At 35.8% G+C, this 21,455-nt stretch overlaps 8 protein-coding genes across 11 annotated transcripts; 4 read left to right on the forward strand and 4 right to left on the reverse strand.

Annotated features, from left to right (window-relative positions):
- The first annotated feature begins 195 nt into the window (after positions 1 to 195).
- On the forward strand, positions 196 to 4,146 carry LOC9302140. Of its 2 annotated transcripts, none has more exons than XM_021016030.1 (13): positions 196 to 509; positions 732 to 853; positions 939 to 1,084; positions 1,269 to 1,392; positions 1,677 to 1,711; positions 1,966 to 2,029; positions 2,113 to 2,140; positions 2,238 to 2,461; positions 2,598 to 2,861; positions 3,192 to 3,290; positions 3,407 to 3,457; positions 3,562 to 3,649; positions 3,741 to 4,146. In XM_021016030.1, the coding sequence occupies exons 1-13, from the start codon at positions 257 to 259 to the stop codon at positions 3,917 to 3,919; spliced, it is 1,677 nt and encodes a 558-aa protein (XP_020871689.1). In that variant the 5' UTR covers positions 196 to 256; the 3' UTR covers positions 3,920 to 4,146. The 2 variants fall into 2 exon arrangements, with proteins under 2 accessions (XP_020871689.1, XP_020871690.1); XM_021016031.1 differs by having other exon boundaries at positions 197 to 509; positions 1,269 to 1,377.
- LOC9300442 lies at positions 4,095 to 5,953 on the reverse strand. 3 transcript variants are annotated; one of them, XM_021016035.1, is made up of 3 exons: positions 5,849 to 5,953; positions 4,387 to 5,257; positions 4,095 to 4,295 (listed from the first exon to the last, which is right to left on the reverse strand). In XM_021016035.1, the coding sequence occupies exons 1-3, from the start codon at positions 5,881 to 5,883 to the stop codon at positions 4,257 to 4,259; spliced, it is 945 nt and encodes a 314-aa protein (XP_020871694.1). In that variant the 5' UTR covers positions 5,884 to 5,953; the 3' UTR covers positions 4,095 to 4,256. The 3 variants fall into 3 exon arrangements, with proteins under 3 accessions (XP_020871694.1, XP_020871693.1, XP_002866066.1); XM_021016034.1 differs by having other exon boundaries at positions 4,097 to 4,304; positions 5,849 to 5,952; XM_002866020.2 differs by lacking the exon at positions 5,849 to 5,953 and adding an exon at positions 5,742 to 5,841 and having other exon boundaries at positions 4,097 to 4,304.
- A 1,204-nt stretch (positions 5,954 to 7,157) lies between these two features.
- Positions 7,158 to 8,188, reverse strand: LOC9302141 (protein translation factor SUI1 homolog). Its single transcript, XM_002866021.2, has 2 exons — positions 8,081 to 8,188; positions 7,158 to 7,689 (listed from the first exon to the last, which is right to left on the reverse strand). Exon 2 carries the CDS (start codon positions 7,634 to 7,636, stop codon positions 7,298 to 7,300), a length of 339 nt encoding a protein of 112 aa, XP_002866067.1. The 5' UTR covers positions 7,637 to 7,689; positions 8,081 to 8,188; the 3' UTR covers positions 7,158 to 7,297.
- A 1,427-nt stretch (positions 8,189 to 9,615) lies between these two features.
- On the reverse strand, positions 9,616 to 11,319 carry LOC9302142 (aconitate hydratase, cytoplasmic). The gene is made up of 4 exons (XM_021016232.1): positions 10,348 to 11,319; positions 10,178 to 10,276; positions 9,839 to 10,081; positions 9,616 to 9,760 (listed from the first exon to the last, which is right to left on the reverse strand). Exons 1-4 carry the CDS (start codon positions 10,465 to 10,467, stop codon positions 9,692 to 9,694), a joined length of 531 nt encoding a protein of 176 aa, XP_020871891.1. The 5' UTR covers positions 10,468 to 11,319; the 3' UTR covers positions 9,616 to 9,691.
- Positions 11,320 to 11,412: 93 nt separating this feature from the next.
- Positions 11,413 to 13,550, reverse strand: LOC9302143 (pyruvate decarboxylase 2). The gene has a single exon (XM_002866023.2). It carries the CDS (start codon positions 13,406 to 13,408, stop codon positions 11,585 to 11,587), a length of 1,824 nt encoding a protein of 607 aa, XP_002866069.1. The 5' UTR covers positions 13,409 to 13,550; the 3' UTR covers positions 11,413 to 11,584.
- Positions 13,551 to 14,887: 1,337 nt separating this feature from the next.
- On the forward strand, positions 14,888 to 15,657 carry LOC9302144. Its single transcript, XM_021015640.1, has one exon. It carries the CDS (start codon positions 15,131 to 15,133, stop codon positions 15,530 to 15,532), a length of 402 nt encoding a protein of 133 aa, XP_020871299.1. The 5' UTR covers positions 14,888 to 15,130; the 3' UTR covers positions 15,533 to 15,657.
- Positions 15,658 to 18,169: 2,512 nt separating this feature from the next.
- LOC9300443 (CASP-like protein 2D1) lies at positions 18,170 to 19,118 on the forward strand. Its single transcript, XM_002864321.2, has 3 exons — positions 18,170 to 18,536; positions 18,613 to 18,724; positions 18,817 to 19,118. Exons 1-3 carry the CDS (start codon positions 18,322 to 18,324, stop codon positions 19,069 to 19,071), a joined length of 582 nt encoding a protein of 193 aa, XP_002864367.1. The 5' UTR covers positions 18,170 to 18,321; the 3' UTR covers positions 19,072 to 19,118.
- Positions 19,119 to 20,334: 1,216 nt separating this feature from the next.
- On the forward strand, positions 20,335 to 21,444 carry LOC9300444 (uncharacterized ATP-dependent helicase IRC20). The gene has a single exon (XM_002864322.2). The coding sequence runs from the start codon at positions 20,633 to 20,635 to the stop codon at positions 21,314 to 21,316; it is 684 nt and encodes a 227-aa protein (XP_002864368.1). The 5' UTR covers positions 20,335 to 20,632; the 3' UTR covers positions 21,317 to 21,444.
- Positions 21,445 to 21,455: the final 11 nt, after the last annotated feature.

Raw genomic sequence — 21,455 nt, forward strand, 5'->3', positions numbered from 1 at the left:
ACAAAAAACAAAAAAAACTAATCTAGGCCCAATAAGATTGATATCGGCCCAATAAATAGGCCTTTTTCTTTTCCTTCATCTCTCAAAAATCTCTTCCCAAAGGAATTCCTTACCAAACAAAACTAATTTAGGCCCAATGGCCAAATGGGCCTTTTTCCCTTCTCTAGATCTCTTCTGATTCTCGAATCTCTTCATTTTGTCTTCGTCTTCTTTTGTTGCGATACATATTTATACATACACACACATATATACATACATGCGAGTACACCGGACTGTGAATTTCCCGATAAAATTGTGTGAAATTTTGAACGAAATTGATTTGAACATGGCAATCGCGAAGAAATTGGAAGATGAGATCTCTCGCTCTTCTCCTTCGTCATCATCATCGCTGAACGAGGCTCTGTTATTCTCTACTATGTGTATCATCGGCTTACAAGTCCATGTGCACATCAGCGATGGCTCAGTTTTTTCTGGGATATTCTACACCATCTCTCTTGAGAACGAATTCAGTACGTTTCCTTTGGGTTTAATGAGGTTTTGATTTGGTAATTTGTGTTTTTCGTTGATGAAATTGATTCGAATTTGTGTTGGCGATCACAGAGATTTGAATAGGATCTTACGAGATTATTATGCTCATTACTTAATTGTTCATTGCCAGTGTTTTCGATTTGTGTAATTATATGTTAGCATTTTGGTCTGTTTCTGAATTTTGTGGTTTGATTTTGGATTAGGCATTGTGTTGAAGAATGCAAAACTTACTAAGAAGGGAAGAAGTAAATCGAATGTAGCAAGTGGGAACATTGTGGAGACACTCGTGATTTTGTCTTCTAATATTGTTCAAATTGTTGCGGAGGTTGATCTTTTTTCTATGGTGATTTTACTTCTTGAGATTCGTTTTAAGCCAGATTGTGTGACTTTCTTATGGTTTTTGTTCGTAGGGAGTCTCGCTTTCGTCCAATGTTGCAGGCGAGATGGAGGGTGAAAATGTTGTGTCGGCCGTGGGAGTTTCTTCCGAGACTCGTTCTTGTATTGCAAATAAGTCCATAGATTCTGGCAAGAACAGAAGGGGCACTAATCGTAGAAGGTAAACTGTGTAATAGTTGTTATAAGTTTATATTCAGAGAGAAAAGTTGAAGGTTAAGGATTATAGATTCATCACCACTTTATAAATCTTGTTTTGCTCCTTGCACCCTCTTGTCTTTTAGTTTTGTTTCGATTTACTCTACGGCTTTAGGAAAGTTTTTTAATATCTTTAATTTATGAAACAGGAATTCCGCCAAACGTGAAAATCGTTTGGAAAATAAAGCAAGAACCTTGACATCTGGGAAGGTAAACGGAACCGCAGGTGCCATGAAAGAGCCAGGGGAAAGAGATGAGGCTGGTATTTTACAGGTAGCTTTGTCTTTTCTGTATTGTGGAATTTAACTAAGTAGTTTTCCTATTGTGGTGGGAACTGGGAACCATTACAAGATGGAAGTGAAACCAGCCTCCATTTAGTAGAATGTAGAATTATGCACTTGGTTATCGGTTTCTGTAATGGGTAGACATTAAAGTAGATGCTTTGTCTAGAGTCAATGATGAAGATTCTTGTCATGTTGTTTACTTCAGCTTTCACATTCTGAGTCCCTTTCTTGGTTTTCACTGTCTTGATACTTTTTCTGTTTCCTCTTTTGCAGAACAAACATCATCCTAGCTCACTGAACCATCAACGGTATGGATCATCAGTATACTGTTTTTGGTATATAACTAGTGTCCTGTTAAAATCTTTATCTCCGTCTTACTATTGCCAATATTTAACCAAACCTCTACTTATATCTCAGTTTTAGCAATCTAATTTTCTGGCTAAAATAGACCTCTCTGTGTCAGTGCTGCAGACTGAACTCTAAAGTTTCTATGTTTGACATATCAAATTCTTAAGTTTCCGTAGGTAACTCTCTGATTCTTGTATATTTTTTTGGCTGACAGACAGGCAGGAGCCCGCATTTTGAAGCACAGTAAAAAAAATACTGACGTTCATCAGGAGGATAACGTTAGTCTTGCACATAAATTGATTACTTCTGTTTTTCAAGATATTGCTCAGCAGCTGCTTATCATTATATTTACCTACTGCAGGTTGAAGCCAGAAGCTCAAGTTGTAGCTGTGAGTTCCTTTTTTGGGAGAAACTCTTATATTTTACTTTCAGAACCATGATGAACTCTTTTCCTGACATGTGCATCATCACGTGTGATAATAACAGTGGACAACATGTCTGAACGTGTAAAACCGATGGGACAAGAGAATACTATGCCGGAACCTTCTAGTAATGGTTTTCACGATCCTGCAGAAAGGCCCTCGTCAACTGAAAATTCTTCATCACAGAGCACAACTCTGGTTGAAAACTCAGAAATGAGTCGGGCTTTGGTGGCATCTACAAATAGGTTACTACCTACGCAGGCAACCGACCCTGATCAAAAGGCTAAGGTAATAAAGATTTCGTATTGATTTCCAATATTCAGAATGTCTGTCAGCTTGGGATGCTCGTTTCTTGGTTGTGAATTCTTGATGACTTGTGCATTATTTCATCTTACTTTATTTGTTACTCGTTTTTGAAATTCAGGAGTTTAAGCTGAATCCAGGAGCGAAGACTTTCTCTCCATCTCTTGCAAAACGTCTTACGTCAGCTCATGATGGTATGACGCCTGTTGTTGCAAATATGGGTTATGTGCCAAGCAATACTCCTATGTTACCAGTTCCTGAAGTTGTTCAACCGGAAATTGGAGTCAGCCCTTTGTTGTCTCATGCATCTTCACCTTCCAAGTTTGTTCCGTACACTAATTTGGCTACTGGGAATACTGGTGGTGGATCTCATTTTCCTCAACATGTAAGTATTAAACCATTAATAAGTCATCTACTATTCCCCCTCTCTCTAAATATCACGTTTTTAGAGGAACCTTTATTCATCTACTAGCTCCTTTTAGCTCTAAGTACTTAAAAGGCTGAATGCCAATATTGCATGACCAGATTATGAAACTGAGTATTATCTTCACACATGCGATGATATTGATATAACTCAATTAGAAACAACGGTTTGTCATGTTAAATGCTTCCTGTTACTTTCTACTATCATTCTATTAATTTTGTTCACAACCGGTGATTCAAAGTCCTGTGCAATCAATGAATCGTTTTTTAATTTGAACTCATTTTTCTGCAGATGGTTGGACCAACTATTAACAGGGGACAGCCACATAGATTCACCACTCAGTACCATTCTGTTCAAGCCACACCAATGCTTGTAAATCCCAATCCTCAGGTTGTATTTCATTAAGAACACCATATTCTCACTTATGTTCAAAAAAATAAAATTGTTTTTAAGAATTGAGTTGTAGTGTATGAGTTTCTAATTGCTAATTGAAGTGCATATTCCAGGTGATGGTCGGGAGATCAGGACAGCTTATGTATATGCAACCAATTTCTCAGGTAAGAAGAACTCGAATGATTGTTATTTGTGCAAACAAACAATCACACTAGCCTTATTTGCTTGCAAGAAACTCAAATCATCTTCCCTTTTATGTTCTAATAAGGATTTGGTTCAAGGAGCACCACATAACTCACATTTGCCTCCTCGTCCTCTCTTTGCTTCCCAACAGCTTCAATATCCAAAGCATCAAAGTAAAACATTCTTCTCTGTCCAAGTATGGTTTCATGTTAAGACCAAAGATTTTGGTTTTCACTAAAACAATTCATTTTTTTGGTGATTCAGGTCTAATCGCAACTGGTCAACCGATGCAGCTATACGCTCCACAACCGTTTGCAGCCAATGGACATCAGCCTTACACAGTCATGCCTACTGATATTCCAGTTATGCAGCCACCTTTTCCCATTAACAGGGTCATACCAATTCCGGTGCCTAATGGTTTCTATGGCACAAAGTTTCAATAAGAAGTCTTGTTTTTCATCTTCATTACCTTATTACTTACCTCCCAGCACAATAAGGCTATATATTATAAAGTTTTTGATCCATAGTTAAAACGAAATATTATAGATTCGTCTGTTGTTTTGGATTTTTTTTTTATTTTTTCTCAATGATATACAACTATTAGCTAAAGAAAACAGAAAGAGGAAGTTATTGAGCATTTATATAATGAATCACGGTAATTTTGCTGACATCTTTAAGCTAGACAATAGTTAGATTCTGTTTTCCTATTTCTGATTACAATGAGATTGAATCAGACTTTAAGCTCTTAAGAGTTTGCAAGAAGAAATAATCTTCAGAAGATCAATGGCCTTGAGAAAAATGGGTCTCTCTCACATTCTCCTGCACAGCCTAAGACAAATCAAACATGAATCTCTGTAGAGAAAAACAAGTAAACTTGGGATATTATCATTGGTATGGTTGGGTTTAGTACCTGAAGGAGTTCTGTCATCTTGCCTCGTCCGTAACTCGTCATGGGTTTCGGCATATGTACTGGATGGATCGGGTGTATCGCCTGCAATGGCTCAATAGACAGAGCTTGCTCATCTGACTCGGGTTCAATGGACTGTGCTGTGTGATGGACTTGACCTTTATTCATCACCTGTGTGAGCAGCGTCTCAAAAGGCTTGCTGTTACTCGCTCCACTCACTTGAGACCCCGTCTCAGTCTGCATGGGACTGTGGTGGATCGGGACCCGCCCACCACCATTCTGTAGATGGGATGGCTGAAGCACGACCGGAACCACAAGATTCTTTGGTGTTGTCGGATGAGCAGGCTGAATCGGGACAGGAACCAATGCTCTGGTTCTAACACCACTAGCACGCTTCTCCCGGAATCTAGATTTCCGACCTCGTTTAGCTGAGCCGTCATGATGCATCACATCACTGTTTCTTCTTATCATTGGAACATCAGGAGCAACATCGTTATCAACAGATACAGGATCACAGTGACCGGGCTTGAACACCACACCTCTAAGCATGCTATCTGAATTCCCAACCTTAACCGAAAGCAAGAACCCAGCTTCAAATGTGGCCTCAATCACGCCACTAATCGGTTGTCCAACCATAGCTTCATCCCCATCCCTATGGCGAGACTGCTGCTGACTGCTGCTAAACCTTGGAGAATGACCAAGAGACTGCTCATTCGATTCTAGCTTCAATTGTTTCTTCGGACGACCTCGTTTCCTTTTCGCCATTAAATCTCCTGAGACAGTGTGGTTGTTCTCCTCATGTCCTTCCTTCTCCATTTCTTGAAGATTTGATATTGCAGTGATTAGTGTTAAACCCTCTCCGGCTTTTGTTCCTCTGAGACAGTAACGATAAAACACAGGTGAGAATCATCAGTACACACAGAACAACACCACAGATCATCACTGTAACTAGAAATTAAAATGTCATATGTTCTAAACAAAATGTTTAACAAAAACCAAAACAAATTTCAAAAATCTAAACTTTTTTTTATAAATAACTTTCACAATCCAAGAAAAAAATCTGAATAATAAACTGTAATTTATACACATTTTGTACTAAAAAACTGGGATTTATACAGATAAGATCCAGTAATCCAAACACGAGCATGCAACCATTTCTAAACCCTTAAATCAGGACTCCTAATTACAAATTAACTCAGAATCAAACCACTAATCAACACACACACAAACAACAAAAATAGCAATTTCTCAGTAGCCCTAGAATCGAAATCACATAAAGAACAAAAAAAATCTCGGATTTCAAAAAAAAAAAAATCGAGTGAAGAAGAAACACACATAACATAGCAAAGTATTATTACCCAAAATAACCAAAACAAAGCAACGACCAAGGAAACACAAGCTTTAAACTTTTTCCGTCAATTTCTGTGTAAACACAAACATAGAAGACAGAGAAAAAAACACAGACCTGCGATATTTCGTCTCCCTTTCTTCTTGTGGCATTTAACAACAAACGAGTCAAAAAGAGGCTAATGCGAAAAAAGACAAAACAATTGCGAGCAACAAAAAAAGGGCCGAAAATTTTTATTACAACAAAAAAAAATTGTGGATTTGGTTATATAACACTTCCCTGTTATTAAATAAAATTAATGGTTTGTTTTTGTTTGGGCTTTTAGATAAATATCTTTGCTTAAGATATTACTTTTGCTTTTAGCCTTGTGTGTTCTTTGCAGTTACTTGTTTTATTTGAGATGTCACGTGAAAAACACGTGTAGGCTATGCAAAGATCTTCGATACTATCAGGCGGGCTAGGCCTGGGCTTTCGATTATCCGTTCGGTTATCGGTTGAATCCATTCGGTTTCGGTTCTTTCGGTTTTAAAATTTAGTATCCATTCGGATATTTTGAAATTTTGGTTCGGTTTCGGTTCGGTTCCGGTTCTTTCGGTTTTAGAATTTAATATTCATTCGGTTATTTTGCATAGGATATTTTCTGATATTTCGGTTATTTGTGAGTATTTTCGGATATTTTGTGATATTTTTCGGTTATTTTCGAGTATTTTTTTTACTATTTTTATATATTATTCAAGTATTTTTGATTATTTGATATATGAATAATTAATTATTTTGAAAATATAATTGTATTTCGGATATTTCGGTTACCCGAAATATTTTGGTTCGGTACCGATTCGGTTACAGTTATTTCGGTTATAAAATTTAGTATTTATTCGGTTATTTTCAAATTTTCGGTTCGGTACGAAGTAATATAAATAATCCCTCTTTTTGGATTATTAGCCCAAATAATTAAAAGATTTAAGCCCATTCAATCTTGGACTTATTTTTGCAAAAAATATTGGGTAATTAGAAAAATGTACCAACTTGGTTTACAATCAAATCCCGGTTTAACTTCAGATTCGTCGATAATTAGTTATTCTGATTCCAATTGCAAAATTATTGTTTACTCTTGATTCTCATACACACACAGCGGACGACATTCAACTTCTTATCTCATTTCTTGATCCATCAAATTAACAGGCCGTACGAAGAAAATCACGTCGAACCAAGCAACAACAATCGTCGGCAACGTGATGACAATAGACGCAAACGCGATTGCGATGACGACCGGCAAAATCCGCCCCTATTCGACAATGATGACAAGGATTTGGGGGCTAAGTCCACCCTGATTCAACATCAGTTTTTTCTAACTTTTTTTTTCTCTTTCGTTTTTCAACTTTCACAATCATATTTTCTTCTTTTGCAAGTAAAGGAAGAGTAAGAAAATTAGAACAATCGAAATATTTATTATCATTGCAAAAGTCAACAAGAAGAAAACCAAAGCTTTTAAAAACTCCTAATATTGTTCACACACACCAATTATTCGCATAAATAATAGTTCAAACGATCCAATTCGGATTCGATTTAGAAACCGTGGATCTTGATCTGATCCTTCTTAGCAATCCCAGTTTGGACCAAGAACTGAGACACTTTCTTCCTTTGATCACCTTGAAGCTGAATGATCTTGCCTAGCTCTTTGTCCTGCACAACGTTCCCGTTGCAGCAAAAGTCTTTCTTCAAATCCTTGAGAATCCTCTCGTAGCTATACTCTTTCTTTAGCCCTTGAACAGTCGTCAAGCTCTTTTTCCCATTCCTCTGCTGGATTCGGATGTGAATGTTCTCTTTAGCTCCTGGTGCATCTGAATCTTTGGCTTCTGCAAAAGGATCGAATGCTGATGGAATCTGAATGTCTAGCTCAACCATGTAAACTTGGTTACTTTGAACTAAGAAACTGCTCTAAAGCTGTTTGATTCTCTCTGCAAAACAAAATACGAAAACCAAGTTTAGATTCCAATCAACAATAAACAATGAAGAACCAAAGTCTAGTCTTTATCAACAATAAACAATCAAGAACAGAGTATATATTGGAATCTAATCTCAAACAAAACCCCCAAATTGACCAATAATAAATTAACATCAAACTTATCAAACCATAACAATCAAGTCGCATGACTATGAGAGAATCTCTAATTTTTCCTTCAAAATCAGAAATCAAAACCATACAAAGAAAACAGAAAGCAAAATCAAACCTATCTGATTCATAAAACGAAACAACGAAGACTGAATGAATCAAAGCCCTAATCCAATAAAAAAATTCCAGAACAATCAATCAAAGATCAAATCTACGAAAGAGAGAAGAAATCGTACCTGAAGGTGTTGTTGAGGAAGAAGACGATAGAGTCTTTGGATTTTTGTTAATTCAATTGATGAAGAAGAATGCTAAAGGAAGGTTTTGTATAGGGATTTTTTTTTTTACCATAAATCTTCTTTTTATGGCGGTTAAATCGTAGCCGTAGATCTATTATTTTATAGACACGTGTATGGATAAGCACGAATTAGTGACCAAGTGGAAGGTTTCACGTTAAGAATAATTTAATTGGTGGGAGACGCAGAGAATAATTACTCTCTTTGCGTATAATGGACGCGCATCCGTGTAGGCCCATTAAAAGAAAATATAATAAAACGGTCGTGTAATAAGAGCCACCAAGTGGGTCCAATATCAACACTTGCTCGAAGAATCTCGAAGTCAATAGCTATTATGATTTCGTATTATTCGATATCTGTGGTTGTCTGACAAAAGAAGAAGAGACCGTCTTATTGCAATTTGTTCGATACCTTTATTTTTAGACTAAATCTACTATACATTTTTGCAGCAGTTTTTGGGTACCCAAATCTGGTCAAATTTATTTAATTTTGACCCGGAAATCTTCAATCGGATCTTTCCTTAAATTTTGGCAAAATTAAAAAACGAAAATAATTAATAAAATCTTAAATATATATACTTTCTCAACTAATTACTATATTTAAATGCTTTATTTATGGTATATTCTCCACGATTTTTATAGATAAAGAAATCAAATATGATGATTTAATGCTAATATAACAATTTTGCACTAATTTCCTAAAACCTCTCTACCTAATTTAAACATAAATATATGATTCTTATTTCACTTTTATTTGATCTTATATTTATATTATTTTAAATTATTATAAAATATATAAATAGTTAGTAAATTTTAGTTTTTTTTTTTCTGCATATGTTACAATTCAAATTTTTTAAAACGGACATATATTACTCAATCGATGAATAAAAATATGTGTGTAATCTATATTAACATTTTTAAGAACAAATTGAGCATTTAATCATGTCGTTATTTTATTCAGACCCGAAATTGAGTCATTCGGATCTTTCTTTAATTTTTACAATTATCTAAAATGGGACAGTATATCACGGGTGAAATCCTAATTAGTATTTTAAGATACAATTATAAATTGTTTTTACGGGTTGGTCCAAAAACAAACACTAATTTAAAAATATACATGGAAACTATTTGAAAGCAACTTTCAAATTAACTCGAATTATATGACATTTAAATAAAAGTGTTATTAAAAAAATAACAAAATGATGTTTAATTTCATTTTAGATTATATGGTTGGACGGGTTTGGGTCAATATTAATACGAGACAATATACCACAGGTGAAATCCTATAAATAACAAATCAAAATACAATTATACAATCTTAAACACTAAACAAAACAAATACAACTTAAAATTTTTTATTTTAGATACAACGCATGTGACCCGCGGTATACAACAAAAAATATTATACACAATAAATTCATCAATTTATAAAAATAAAAAAATCAAATAATTAACCCGCGGGTCATATCCTAGTTGTGATTTTAAGACTCTTGAAAGTTTTGTTAAAGAATGGCATATAAAACAACACCTTTGCACCATGGAACAGCAAACTCACTCACTCATTGCTCAAACTTCGAATGATATACGAAAGCATACCGCCATGATTATAGCATGCCAATTCCACCTGATCAATTCCAATCAACCAAGTCAGACCATCAAATATATGGTCACAATCAAATCTAGACAAAGCTTTTGTGATTACCTCTGTGTCTAACCGCAAAGTGCAGACAAAAGAATTAGCAGTGTCAGTGGTCACAGTTATGTCCTGGCCTGGTTTTATCTCATTGACATTGCTAGGAAGGTGGATTGTGTAGCGTTCATGGCCAGTTAGTCCAAGGGTTTCTGCATCTTCACCGGACTTGAAACACAGAGGAACAATCCTTATACTAGCCAAGTTGCTGCGGTGGACTCTATTAAAGCTCTTGGCAATGATAGCTTTCACTCCCTAGTTATTGTTAAAATCTCTTAGGTTACACTGAAATAACTAAGCCGTCGAAAAGACTATTAAATGTATGATATAACAAATATCATGTATGGTTACCAGAAGCATTGGACCCTTTGCAGCCCAATCCCGAGAGCTACCACTTCCATACTCTGCACCAGCTAGTATGATCGTATCCTGTCCAGCGGTCTTGTATCTCTGCAGATATGATAAAATGAACATAAGTGATGGTTTAAGCTTTTGGAGTTTGTAATACAAATCTTACTCACACTTGCTGCATCATAAATGCAAATTTTCTCTCCTGTAGGAATGTGAACTGTCTTGGGGCCAACTTCTCCATTTAAGAGCTTGTTTACAAGACACGTACTGGCAAAGGTGCCGCGTTTCATCACCTCATGGTTTCCTCAACGACTTCCATAAGAATTGAAATCATAACGACACATCGAATACCGTTCTATGAGAAACTTTGCAGCAGGACTATCCTCGTGGATAGTTCCTGCTGGGGAAATGCTGCTTGTGGTTATGTTGTCTCCAAAGTTCAATAAGCAATAAGCATCCTTCACTTCACGGGGACCAGGTGGATTTGTGGTCATATTCGACATAAAAAGAGGGATATCAACTGATTCAGACCATTAATCAACAGATAATGACGTGATGGGTAAATCAAAGTCGACAATTCTCATTTGAAGATATATCTAAATACTACCACAAGCTTTACAAGCATCAAAAATGAACAAGAGAAATGAAGTTGCTATAAGGCTTTCTTGTCAATCTTAGTATAGACCATGTAACTAGCCAAAGCTTTAGTTTAATGGACTCTCAACTTTACCTTTTACACAGCAAAGGGAAACAACAGGTGAACCACTGAATGCAACAGCTTTGGATTTGAAGGCCACCAATCCCAGTTCCTGCGGATTCAAGCTGCATCATAAATTTGGACAGAGTGATCAAAGGCAAGACCAACAGGGAGAATTGCTATGGAATAAGCTATTTAATCCTACTTAAGTCATAAATTATCGCCAACTGTGAAAGATTTGTCACATCACAACAGCACAGCGATGAATTTGTTTTGTACACCAGTGGATCGCTACCAAGACTATTCATTGCAATCCCTCATAGAAACAAGATCAAATTTAGCCATGAACCAAAAAAACAGAAAGCAAAAAAACAAAAATTAGCATTAATGAGAAAAGAAAGGACTCTACCAACTGCCTTTAAAAGAATCACTGGCATCTTTGGATGGGATCTCAACTTTCGTAAGACAATCAACATACCAATCCAAAACACAAAGACCATAGCTCTGATGAATCTGCGAAAAGCTGAGGACGAAAGACGAAGCAGAGGAAACAGTTTGTTATTTAGGCACTCAAACAGCTTATATCCTCAAGGGGACACACATTGTTTTCCCATCCAGATGGGTGTAAAAGGATACACACTACTTTACATAAAACGGCGAAGAAACTACCAAATGGAAATATATATATAAGTTGATTGCATCTATTGACTCTACTGAGGATTTGGGGGACGACTATTGGCAGCAGAGACTCTAGAACCCCACTCCAAAAGCTCCTTGCTTGTATCGTCTTTGTGCACTATCACTTCAATGAAACAAAAGCTATCTTTTTCCTCATTGGTTGCCGTGTTGATCGCTTTCACAAGCTCCTCCTCGCATCTCACCTTGGCAGTCCAGCATTTTCCTTCTCCATTGTGGATGGCATCGACAAAGGCTGTGTAGTTCCAGTTCTTTATGACATTGTAAGGACCATCGTGAATCTCCACCTCAATTGTGTAGCCTCCGTTGTTGATGAGGAAGATTATGGTCTTTTGCCCACACCGTATCATCGTAGATACATCCTGAGCAGTTACCTGGAAACTACCATCTCCAATACAAGCAATGACACGCCTGTTTGGCATGGCTTGAGCATAGCCCAGAGTAGCACCCACTGACCAACCAATTGATCCGTACTGCATTTGGAATTCGTAACCGCATCCTTCAGGGAGCTTCAGCTTCTGACAATTGAACCAGGAATCTCCTGTCTCAGCAAGCACAGCAGTTTCAGAAGAGAGCATATTTTGAATGTGTTGGAACAGCACATTAACCCTCAAAGGCTCATTTGGGTTATCTCTCAAAGGCTTTCCTTCTGGGACAAAGATCCTGTGGTAATTCTCATAAGAAGTGTTGTTGTGCTTAATTCGTTTAGCCAACCCGCTAAGAAAATCCTTCATAAGAACACACCCAAACGCAGGTCCGTTACCAATAGTAACCCGATCAGGCTGCACAATGATCGCTTTCTCTTTCTTGAGAAGCAGAGAGTACCCAACAGAACTGTAATCGTTGAAAATTGGACCTGCAAACAAATAAGCATCCGCAGATTCAACAATTTCAGCACAGAAAGCTGTACTCACAGCTCCCCAATACGTCCCTATAAAATGCTTGTGATGCTCAGGTACTTGTCCTTTAGCAGAAGGCATCACAGCAAGACCATAACCAGAAGCATCAGCAAGCTCAACAAAAGCATCCGCGGCTTTCGCAACCCGCATTTTAGGCCCACCAACAAGAACTGGCTTCACAGCTTTGTTCAAGAATTCAGCAGCTGCCTCTACCGCCGCATCTATACCCATCTGATTACTCACCTTCGGCGTAAGCATGAACGGAACAGGATGACGACTAAAAGTCGGAAGAGGAATCGCCGGCAAATTACAGCTGATACTGATATAAACAGGTTTGCTTTCTTTCAAAGCAGTTGAAATCGCAGTATCGATGAGTTCATGAGCTTCTTCCAAGTTATTAATCACAGCTTGATAACAAGTAACAGCTTGAAAACACCTAAGCTCTTGAGTGAAATCAGGTAAACCAATCGTATGATGAAGAATCCTATTGGTGCCGTAATCGTTGGAGTTTGGACCACCGACGATGCAAATCAAAGGCAGATTCTCACTATAAGCACCGGCTATCGCGTTCAAGACACTCAATCCACCGACGGTGAACGTAACGACGCACGCACCAACACCGCGAGATCTGGCGTAACCGTCAGCAGCGTATCCGGCGTTAAGCTCGTTACAGCAACCGATCAGCTTGAGGCTTGGTTCGGCGATGAGGTGATCGAGAAGCGTTAGGTTGAAATCACCAGGAACGGAAAAAACATCGGTGACTCCGATTTCGACTAACCGTCTTGCTAAGTAACGGCCAAGAGTCGCCTCGCAGGGGCTGACGGTGATGGAGTGAAGTGGACTTGAGTTTTGGACGGTAGAGACACCGCCGTTTGGAGGACCGCCGATATCGTCATGGGTCGGGTTACAAACGTCGATGGATCCGATCTTAGTGTCCATAATCGGTGCTCGTTTCACTTAGAGCTGTGAGAAATTTGAGAGAGACTAAAAGTACAGTTTGAAATATGAGATTAGTGGTGAGGAGAGTGAAACCGCCACTTAATTATAGAGACTTAAAACAACGGTGGCTAAAGTAATCAAACGGTGGTATGAAACAGGCGGCTATAAGATATTTATGTGTCTCTGAGATTAGACACGTGTACCAATATAATTGGATATTGGAGAACAAGTTAAAAATATTCACGTTTAAAATTGGGAAAAATGTCGTTAAAATCTCAAACTTATTCAAAACGTTGATTTAAATCCTCATGACGAAACAAAATAAATATCAAACTTATGTTGACTTTCCAAATAAATATTAAACTTTTGTTGACTTTCCAAATAAACACCAAACTTTCATTGATTTTCCAAACAAATATCAAACTTCCGTTGACCTGATCATATTAGGTACGACGTTAAGTGGGTTACTAAATTCTCAACTCATGACAAAACAAAATAAATATCAAACTTATGTTGACTTTCCAAATAAATATCAAACTTATGTTGACTTTCCAAATAAATATCAAACTTCCGTTGATCTGGCCATATTAGGTACGACGTTAAGTGAGTTAATAGATCTCGTAAACGGAGGTAATTTTCTGTTAACATATATGTTAATTGATAACAACATTGTTTCATATAACAACAAAACGACGTCGTTTTGTCGTAACGATTGAATTAAATCCCTAAAGTCAATCTTAGATCCCCAAATCGAGCAAAATCCCTAACCCTAAATAGAGTATGATTTGAAACTCGAGATTTTATTGAACAGTTAATACAAAACAACGTCGTTTTATGTTTAGAAGGAATACTTGTTAGTGTTTTGATCAACAAACGAACTTTGTTTTAACAGAGTATTGAAGAACAAAACCAAAATGAAAAATAGAATATGAAGAAACTTGATTTTTATTGATAAGATAAAATGTATTACAAACAATGATGTTATTGAGTTTGACTCGATCTATTTATACAACACGAAACAACGTATACGTACATGTGTTAATCGAAAAGACACAACTTTACGAACAGACACAACTATACGTACGTACATTCGTGACTCTTACGTAAATAACTAACTTATAGGAATACGATTTTAGGTTATATGACTTAGATGAGATTTGATTATAGTTCAACAATACTGTCATTTTTAATTAGCGGGTCTGTTAACAGAAAATTAATCCCGTTAACATTGTCTGTTAACTCACTTAACGTCATGCCTAATATGGCCAAGTCAATGAAAGTTTGGTGTTTATTTGGAAAGTCAACATAAGTTTAATATTTATTTGGAAAGTCAACATAAGTTTGATATTTATTTCGTTTCGTCATGAATTAGACACGTGTACCAATATAATTGGATATTGGAGAACAAGTTAAAAATATTCACGTTTAGAATTTGGTTTGGGAGGCAGAGAATAATTGCTCTCACGTGCAGCCCCCCAAGTGGATCGGACCCGGTTCGTGTCGATACCACGTGACTCAAAAAAAAAAACTCCCGCTCTTGGTGACTTTTCAAAACCCTAAAGAGAGTCATAGTTTCCCCCCTAACGCCGATTTTCCCGCCGCTCTCACTCGATTACAAAAATCCTTAGATCCCCAATCTTCAATCACTTATCTTCAACAATCTCTCTCTCTGAATCCTCAGATTCTTCTATCTCTTTCACCAAGCTTAACCTAATCGTAAACATGAAGGATATCTCTAAATCTCCGGCGAGAAGAAGCGACGGATACCACCGCTACTTAAAACCAGGAGCGCTTGCTCAGATCCGAAACTCGAGAATCAACGCTAGATCTACAACTACGACTACGAAAACATCTCTCGTATCTCGCTCCTCCCTCTCGCAACTACTAGATCCGATTTCACCATCTCAGAACTCTGTTGATGAAGCAGCGGCGGCGCGAAATCTGACCATAGATCAGGTACCACATCTTCTAAGAAAGATCTACGGTCCTTATAGTTATCAGAGGAAGAAATTAGCCGCTGCTAGATCTGTCTCGTCGATGATGATGATGAATATCAATCCTCCTATAAATTCAGTTCTTGTTGAACCCAGTAGTGTGTTGAGTAGTGATGTTATTGCTCATTGAGTTAAACTAGTTTCTTCCAAATCTGTAATCTGATGATACAATTGGGGTAAAATGTTCAATACTCTCATAAGACTCACTATATGAATCATTAAATTCTCAATAAATTGTGTGTTTCAATCATTCAATTGATGGTTTTACCTTTGTTAATTTAATGTTTGTGTTGATGATTTGATATCTTCCAATTTGGATTTGATTATAGATTCCTTCACTATATATTGATCATTTTGGGATTCTTAATGATGTAATATCTAACTCTAAATGTTGTAGCTGTTTTGGAAGATTGATCAAATACTTGATGATTCAAAGAGTAATGATATTATTCCTCCAGAGACTACATATATTTTTTTCAATTTTGTTATCTTCTTGCTAGATTGTAATTGATACATAGGCTATGTTACCTTAGTCATTTCTTTGTTTTGCTTAGTCTAAACATCTAAATGCTAGAAGTTTTGTTGTTCTCTCTGTTTGTTGTGATGGATAACAATGTTTGCCTTCTGCCCATATGGTTACCGAAGATTGTCTATAGGTGTAAATGAATTTCGTTTGCTTGGTGGTATTACCGCATATGGAACACTGGTCTTGGTTTACTTAGTCTCTGTCATATCAATGGTAAAAGTTTGTCTATATGCTTCTGTTGTTTGATCCAATGGGTAATGAACGAATGATGGCTATCTATGTGTTGCCTTTAGCTAATGTCTTAGCACATATTGTTGAACTTGAATCATGATCCAAGTGAACCTCTTGACCCTCTGATTATGCATTTGGACATTAATTAATGGATACAACACTTGCTTCTTGTTGTCAACAATCCTTGACTGGTCAAGCAATGGAAGAGAGTGATCATTCAAAAGCTGATGCTGATCATCATCATAAGAAATTAAGAATGTGTATTACTTAATGATTTGGAACCGATCATAGTAGTTCATGGCTACGGATGGATTTTGTAGAATATTCGAAGTTATGAACATGATGCTGAAGAAAATCGTGAGTAGGCCAAGATTGAATCATCGAATGATTTCATGTTGATGTATATATTAGATTTAACCGGTGAAATCAATTGGCAGAGTACTATTAAATCAACAAAACTTGCAGCAACGTAAAACTGAATTGTTGTTGATAAACATTGTTACCTCCCCAGTACATAAGTAAGAGACCATTCATTACTTTCACTTTCTAACCTTCAAAGTTTTCCAACTCTTTCATTGTTAAATCCTTCATCTTTTCTACTTTTTTTCAGTAACTCCCCATTATGTATAAATTCAATGCATCAAGGACTACAACTATTCCACATGTGCATTGATAAACTAACCTCAAAAATAAAATAGAGGTAAAAGAGAGAACCACTTTTTAGAAAGGAGTGGAATTGTTCTCGTATCACGAGATTACATAAACGTGAATCGTCCAAACTACTAGATTCGAACAAACCAACCAAATCACAATTTTTTTTTCTTTTAAAATAATGAAACATGATGTGAAAACACAAACATGATGACCCATTTATCTTAGTAGGTTTTGAAGTAAACCTATCTAGCCCAATCTGAAGCTACCAAACCACAGTAAATAGAACCAAACCGACGTAAATTCAAAGCTATTACTCAAACCGAATTATGAAATACTATGAAGTTATTTTTTATTTTGATAATTTTCTCACTGAATCTAAACCTAAACCCAAATTGCGAAATCTGAAAAAGATGGAAATAATAATAATGATGTGAAATGCAGACTTCCTATGGTCGATCAATTTTGTTGTTGTAAAACTCTTTGAACTATGATGTGACATCACCTTGACATATGCTAATGTCACCACTTTATGTCCCGAAAAAATATCACTACCGTTAATAAAAAAGTTGTTATGGGCTCCCACATCATAAAAACTAAAATATGGTGGTGAAAAAAACAATTATTACACTTTACACATTATCAAAATTTGGCCACCAAAAAATGTAATCAAACAACACCGACAAAAAACATTCAATAAAACAACATAGTTTAAATAGTAGAGTCGGTTACAACACAAAACTCTTCTGTATATATTAGCCCCAAATTAAATTAATCACCATTTGACAGTAGCTCAGTTTGGCAACGGTGAAGGTTAAATAAAGAACGAACTAATGTTTAGTAACGATTTTAAAAATAATAAGCATCTCAATATTTGGATTATCTCAAGTAAAGTAGTATTAATTAATCCAAAGCCATGATGATTTATATGAAGCCCACCAAGACGAAGCCAAATGTCGATCTGTCTCGCTACCAGCAACCACCGCACTTGTGCCTCGTCCCTGTCACTTCCACTACCAGATTTTTGGTGCCACTCGAAATAAATTTATCAAATCACTAATCTTTTTTTACATCAATTTTCTAATTTTAATAATCGCTATAAAAGTTACCAAAATGGCAAATCTTATTATACAAAGTTACATACAATCCGGAGACCGTGAAAAAAAGAACTCTTGATTAGGATGCTTAATCCACCATATTCACATTTGCAAGTTTTTCTAGTCTTATCATTTTTATATGGAAAATCACTTCCTCCTTTTTTTCCACGCGGTTTTAAAAGATTAATCATAAAAGAGTAGAAATTAAAGGAACTTTTTTTGTATCTATTATAATTTGTTTTTATATGTCTTGTGACCACAAACACACAGATAATCTACATATTTATTTTATATATAAAGAGATGGATAATCTAACTGAGAATGAAGTTAAGAATTTTTATAGCTTTCTTCCTCTCCAAGACCACACACAAAATCAAGAAAAGACATTTGAGTTTAAGATCCAGTTAACCAGAGATGAGAGCCAACAACAACAACACAAGAGAAGAAGAGAGAAGCAGTTCTTCAAAGCAGCAGCAACCACAAGCTCATATGTCTTTGAAAATCATAGATTCATGTCTCAGACTCAGTGTGGTTCCTCTCAGTGTTGCAACCATCTGGTTAACTGTCACTAACCATGAATCCAACCCTGACTATGGCAATTTAGACTACAACTCCATCATGGGTCTCAAGTAAACTTACTCTTTACTTTCTCTTTCAATTTTTGAGTTAGTATTTTATAATTATTAATTGATTAGTTATTTGTAGGTATATGGTTGGTGTGAGTGCCATATCTGCTATTTATGCTCTGCTCTCTACTATCTCTTTATGGGTCACATGTTTAGTCTCCAAAGCTTGGCTCTTCTTTGTTCCTGACCAGGTTTATGTTTAAGTCTACTCAATCTTTAATCAAAATCTAGTATGCAAATTCTTATGTAAGTGAATAATTTTTCTATTTTCTTGTGTATGAAGGTTTTAGCTTATGTGATGACCACATCAGTAGCAGGAGCAACAGAGATAGTGTATTTACTTAACAAAGGAGACAAAATAGTGACATGGAGTGAAATGTGTTCTTCTTATCCACATTATTGTTCAAAACTCACAATTGCTTTGGGACTTCATGTCTTTGTTCTTTTCTTTTTCTTATTTCTCTCTGTAATTTCTGCCTATAGAGCTTTTAGTCCCTTTGATCCTCCTTGTGATTCTCAAACCAATATTGATGCTTAAATTAGTCAGTTTTGGAGTCAACTTTATCAAAATGTTGCAGAAATTAAGGTGTTGTAACTTTCTTCTCGAATTAAGGGTGTGATTGGTTGGGACGTAGCTGTGGTTGGGATGTAGCTGTAGGTTTGTTTTGACCGTAGATCTTAAATTTTCTACAACGCTTAATATTTTTTGCTTTTAAGTGCTGTAGGTTTTTTTATTTCTCTTCTAATTTTTTCTTTTCTCGTGTAAATGGATATATACAAATAATATAAATACCATGTATAGTCTCGTTTGTTATATATACTATATATATATATATATATATATATATATTGAACGAAAAAACTTATATGTGTATATTCTTTTCAATTAATATGTAGTTATTATATGAATACCATATCAAATATTTTAATCATTTATATAAATGATTTATATGTTTATATAGATTCCATTTAACATATATGCATAAATTTGTGTTGTTTTTTATTATATAATTGCTATTAAATAATTTTATTAACTATAATATAATTTAAGAAAATGTAATTTATAAATAAAAATTCAAATATTTACTAATCATAATTTATAATTACAACTAATAATTTACTGTCAAAATTCGATATTCCTAAAATCTACAGTTACAGCTACAGCTTACACATTAGAGCCAAAATTCTACAGCAAATAATTTACAGCTAAAGTCTAACCAATCACCCACTAATACGATTTCTTTTTGTTTTCTCCCACTAATTGTTGTTGTAGGCACCAGTCCCATGGATTAAATAATCGTTTAGGGCTATCTCAATTTATTTTATGTTTCTGAAGACCACCAAATTATTATTATAATAATTATAGGTATATCTTAAAACAAGTCATAAAATCAATTTCACAAAAAATCGTTGTTTAATAAAATATTTAACACAATTTTACATAATTTTAAAACTAATATTGTCTACAATTTTGAATAATATATAGAAAGAGCGTTACAAAAAAAACTTTTCTTCGAACTACCATTTTTGTTGGACCGGCATAAAGCTTATTTTGCGGAAAAACAAGATTTTTACCTGATTTTACCTACATACTAAATCTTACCATTTATGTGCAAAATTTTACAAAATAATAATTACAAAAGCATTGAAATAGTGTTATCAACAAAATTGTGTACTGTAAACTATATAAATTTTTGGTGTAAATCTCTAAAAAAAATTAAAGTATAGTCAACAGAAGGAAATATCAAATGACTAATCTATTAAATTAATAAGGTGACAACCAACAAATATTGTACTTAATATAGTAAAAAATCTTACATTTCTGTCAGTGAGTAAAATCATATATAGTCACTAATAAATAAATTGTCGGAGAATTAAAAGAAAAATTGAAAACTTCTGTTCCTAAACGACTTTAAAACCCGCACATCGGACGGATCCTAATCTAGTTTCATTATAAAAAATGGCTAGTTTTGCAAATCGTCCTTATATCTTTACACAACAATAGAGAGTAAAAGTTCAAAAAAAAACATAAGATCTAATTAGTTATCGTTCAAGAGAGAGATTAGGGTCTGTTCCTTTTGGTTCATACCACACCAACCATGAGGGACAGCTACAAGCATGAACTTATCTCAACCTCAACTAACGAAACTGATCGAGTCATTAATCGTTGCTTTCTCCGGAAGAAGACCACACAAGAAATCATTCATCTCAGGGCTTTTCAGGTAGAAGAATCAGATTCGTACTCTTTCACCGTAACATATCAGCCAAATCTACGGATTCGTCATGAAAATCTCGATGGACACGAACTTAAGACCACTATTGAACGTCATCGCGATCGTGCACTTCAACTCGAAGACAGCATCCCAAAAAAGTTTCTTGTCTCTCAAGAAACATGTCTCGAGCACGTCATGATCATCTTGTCGGCGATGTATCTCCCGCATTCGATTCAAGAACGTCTTGTCCGTTACATCTCAACAGAATCAGTTAAGTTCAGCAACCGCCGCCGCGGAAGAGGAGGAGGTTTGAGGGTAGAAGTTGACGTTAAAGTGGACGTGGAACAATGGGTGAGGATTGATTGTTGTTGTAAACAAAAGGGTACTTGTCTGGTTCCGGCGATGGATTGTCCGATATGTTTGACGGAATTATCTAGTGAGGTGAGTCGCATGGAGTTACCATGTTCCCATGTTTTTCATAGAGACTGTGTTATGACGTGGCTGAAAATGAAGCCTTCTTGCCCTATCTGCCGAACCAAACCTCTTGGCGAAACTGTTTCTATCTATTAAACTCTATGTGGGTTTGTAAACTTTTATATTGGGCTTGAATATGTGGTTTGGGCTTCTATCTAATCCTTTTAAGCCCATTTATTTGCCTTAAAATCGGAATCAATAAGAATCTATCTTTTCTCTGTCTCCTCGACCAAAA

Source organism: Arabidopsis lyrata (genome assembly GCF_000004255.2).
Source record: "Arabidopsis lyrata subsp. lyrata unplaced genomic scaffold ARALYscaffold_8, whole genome shotgun sequence".
In the NCBI taxonomy this organism is placed as follows: domain Eukaryota; kingdom Viridiplantae; phylum Streptophyta; class Magnoliopsida; order Brassicales; family Brassicaceae; genus Arabidopsis; species Arabidopsis lyrata.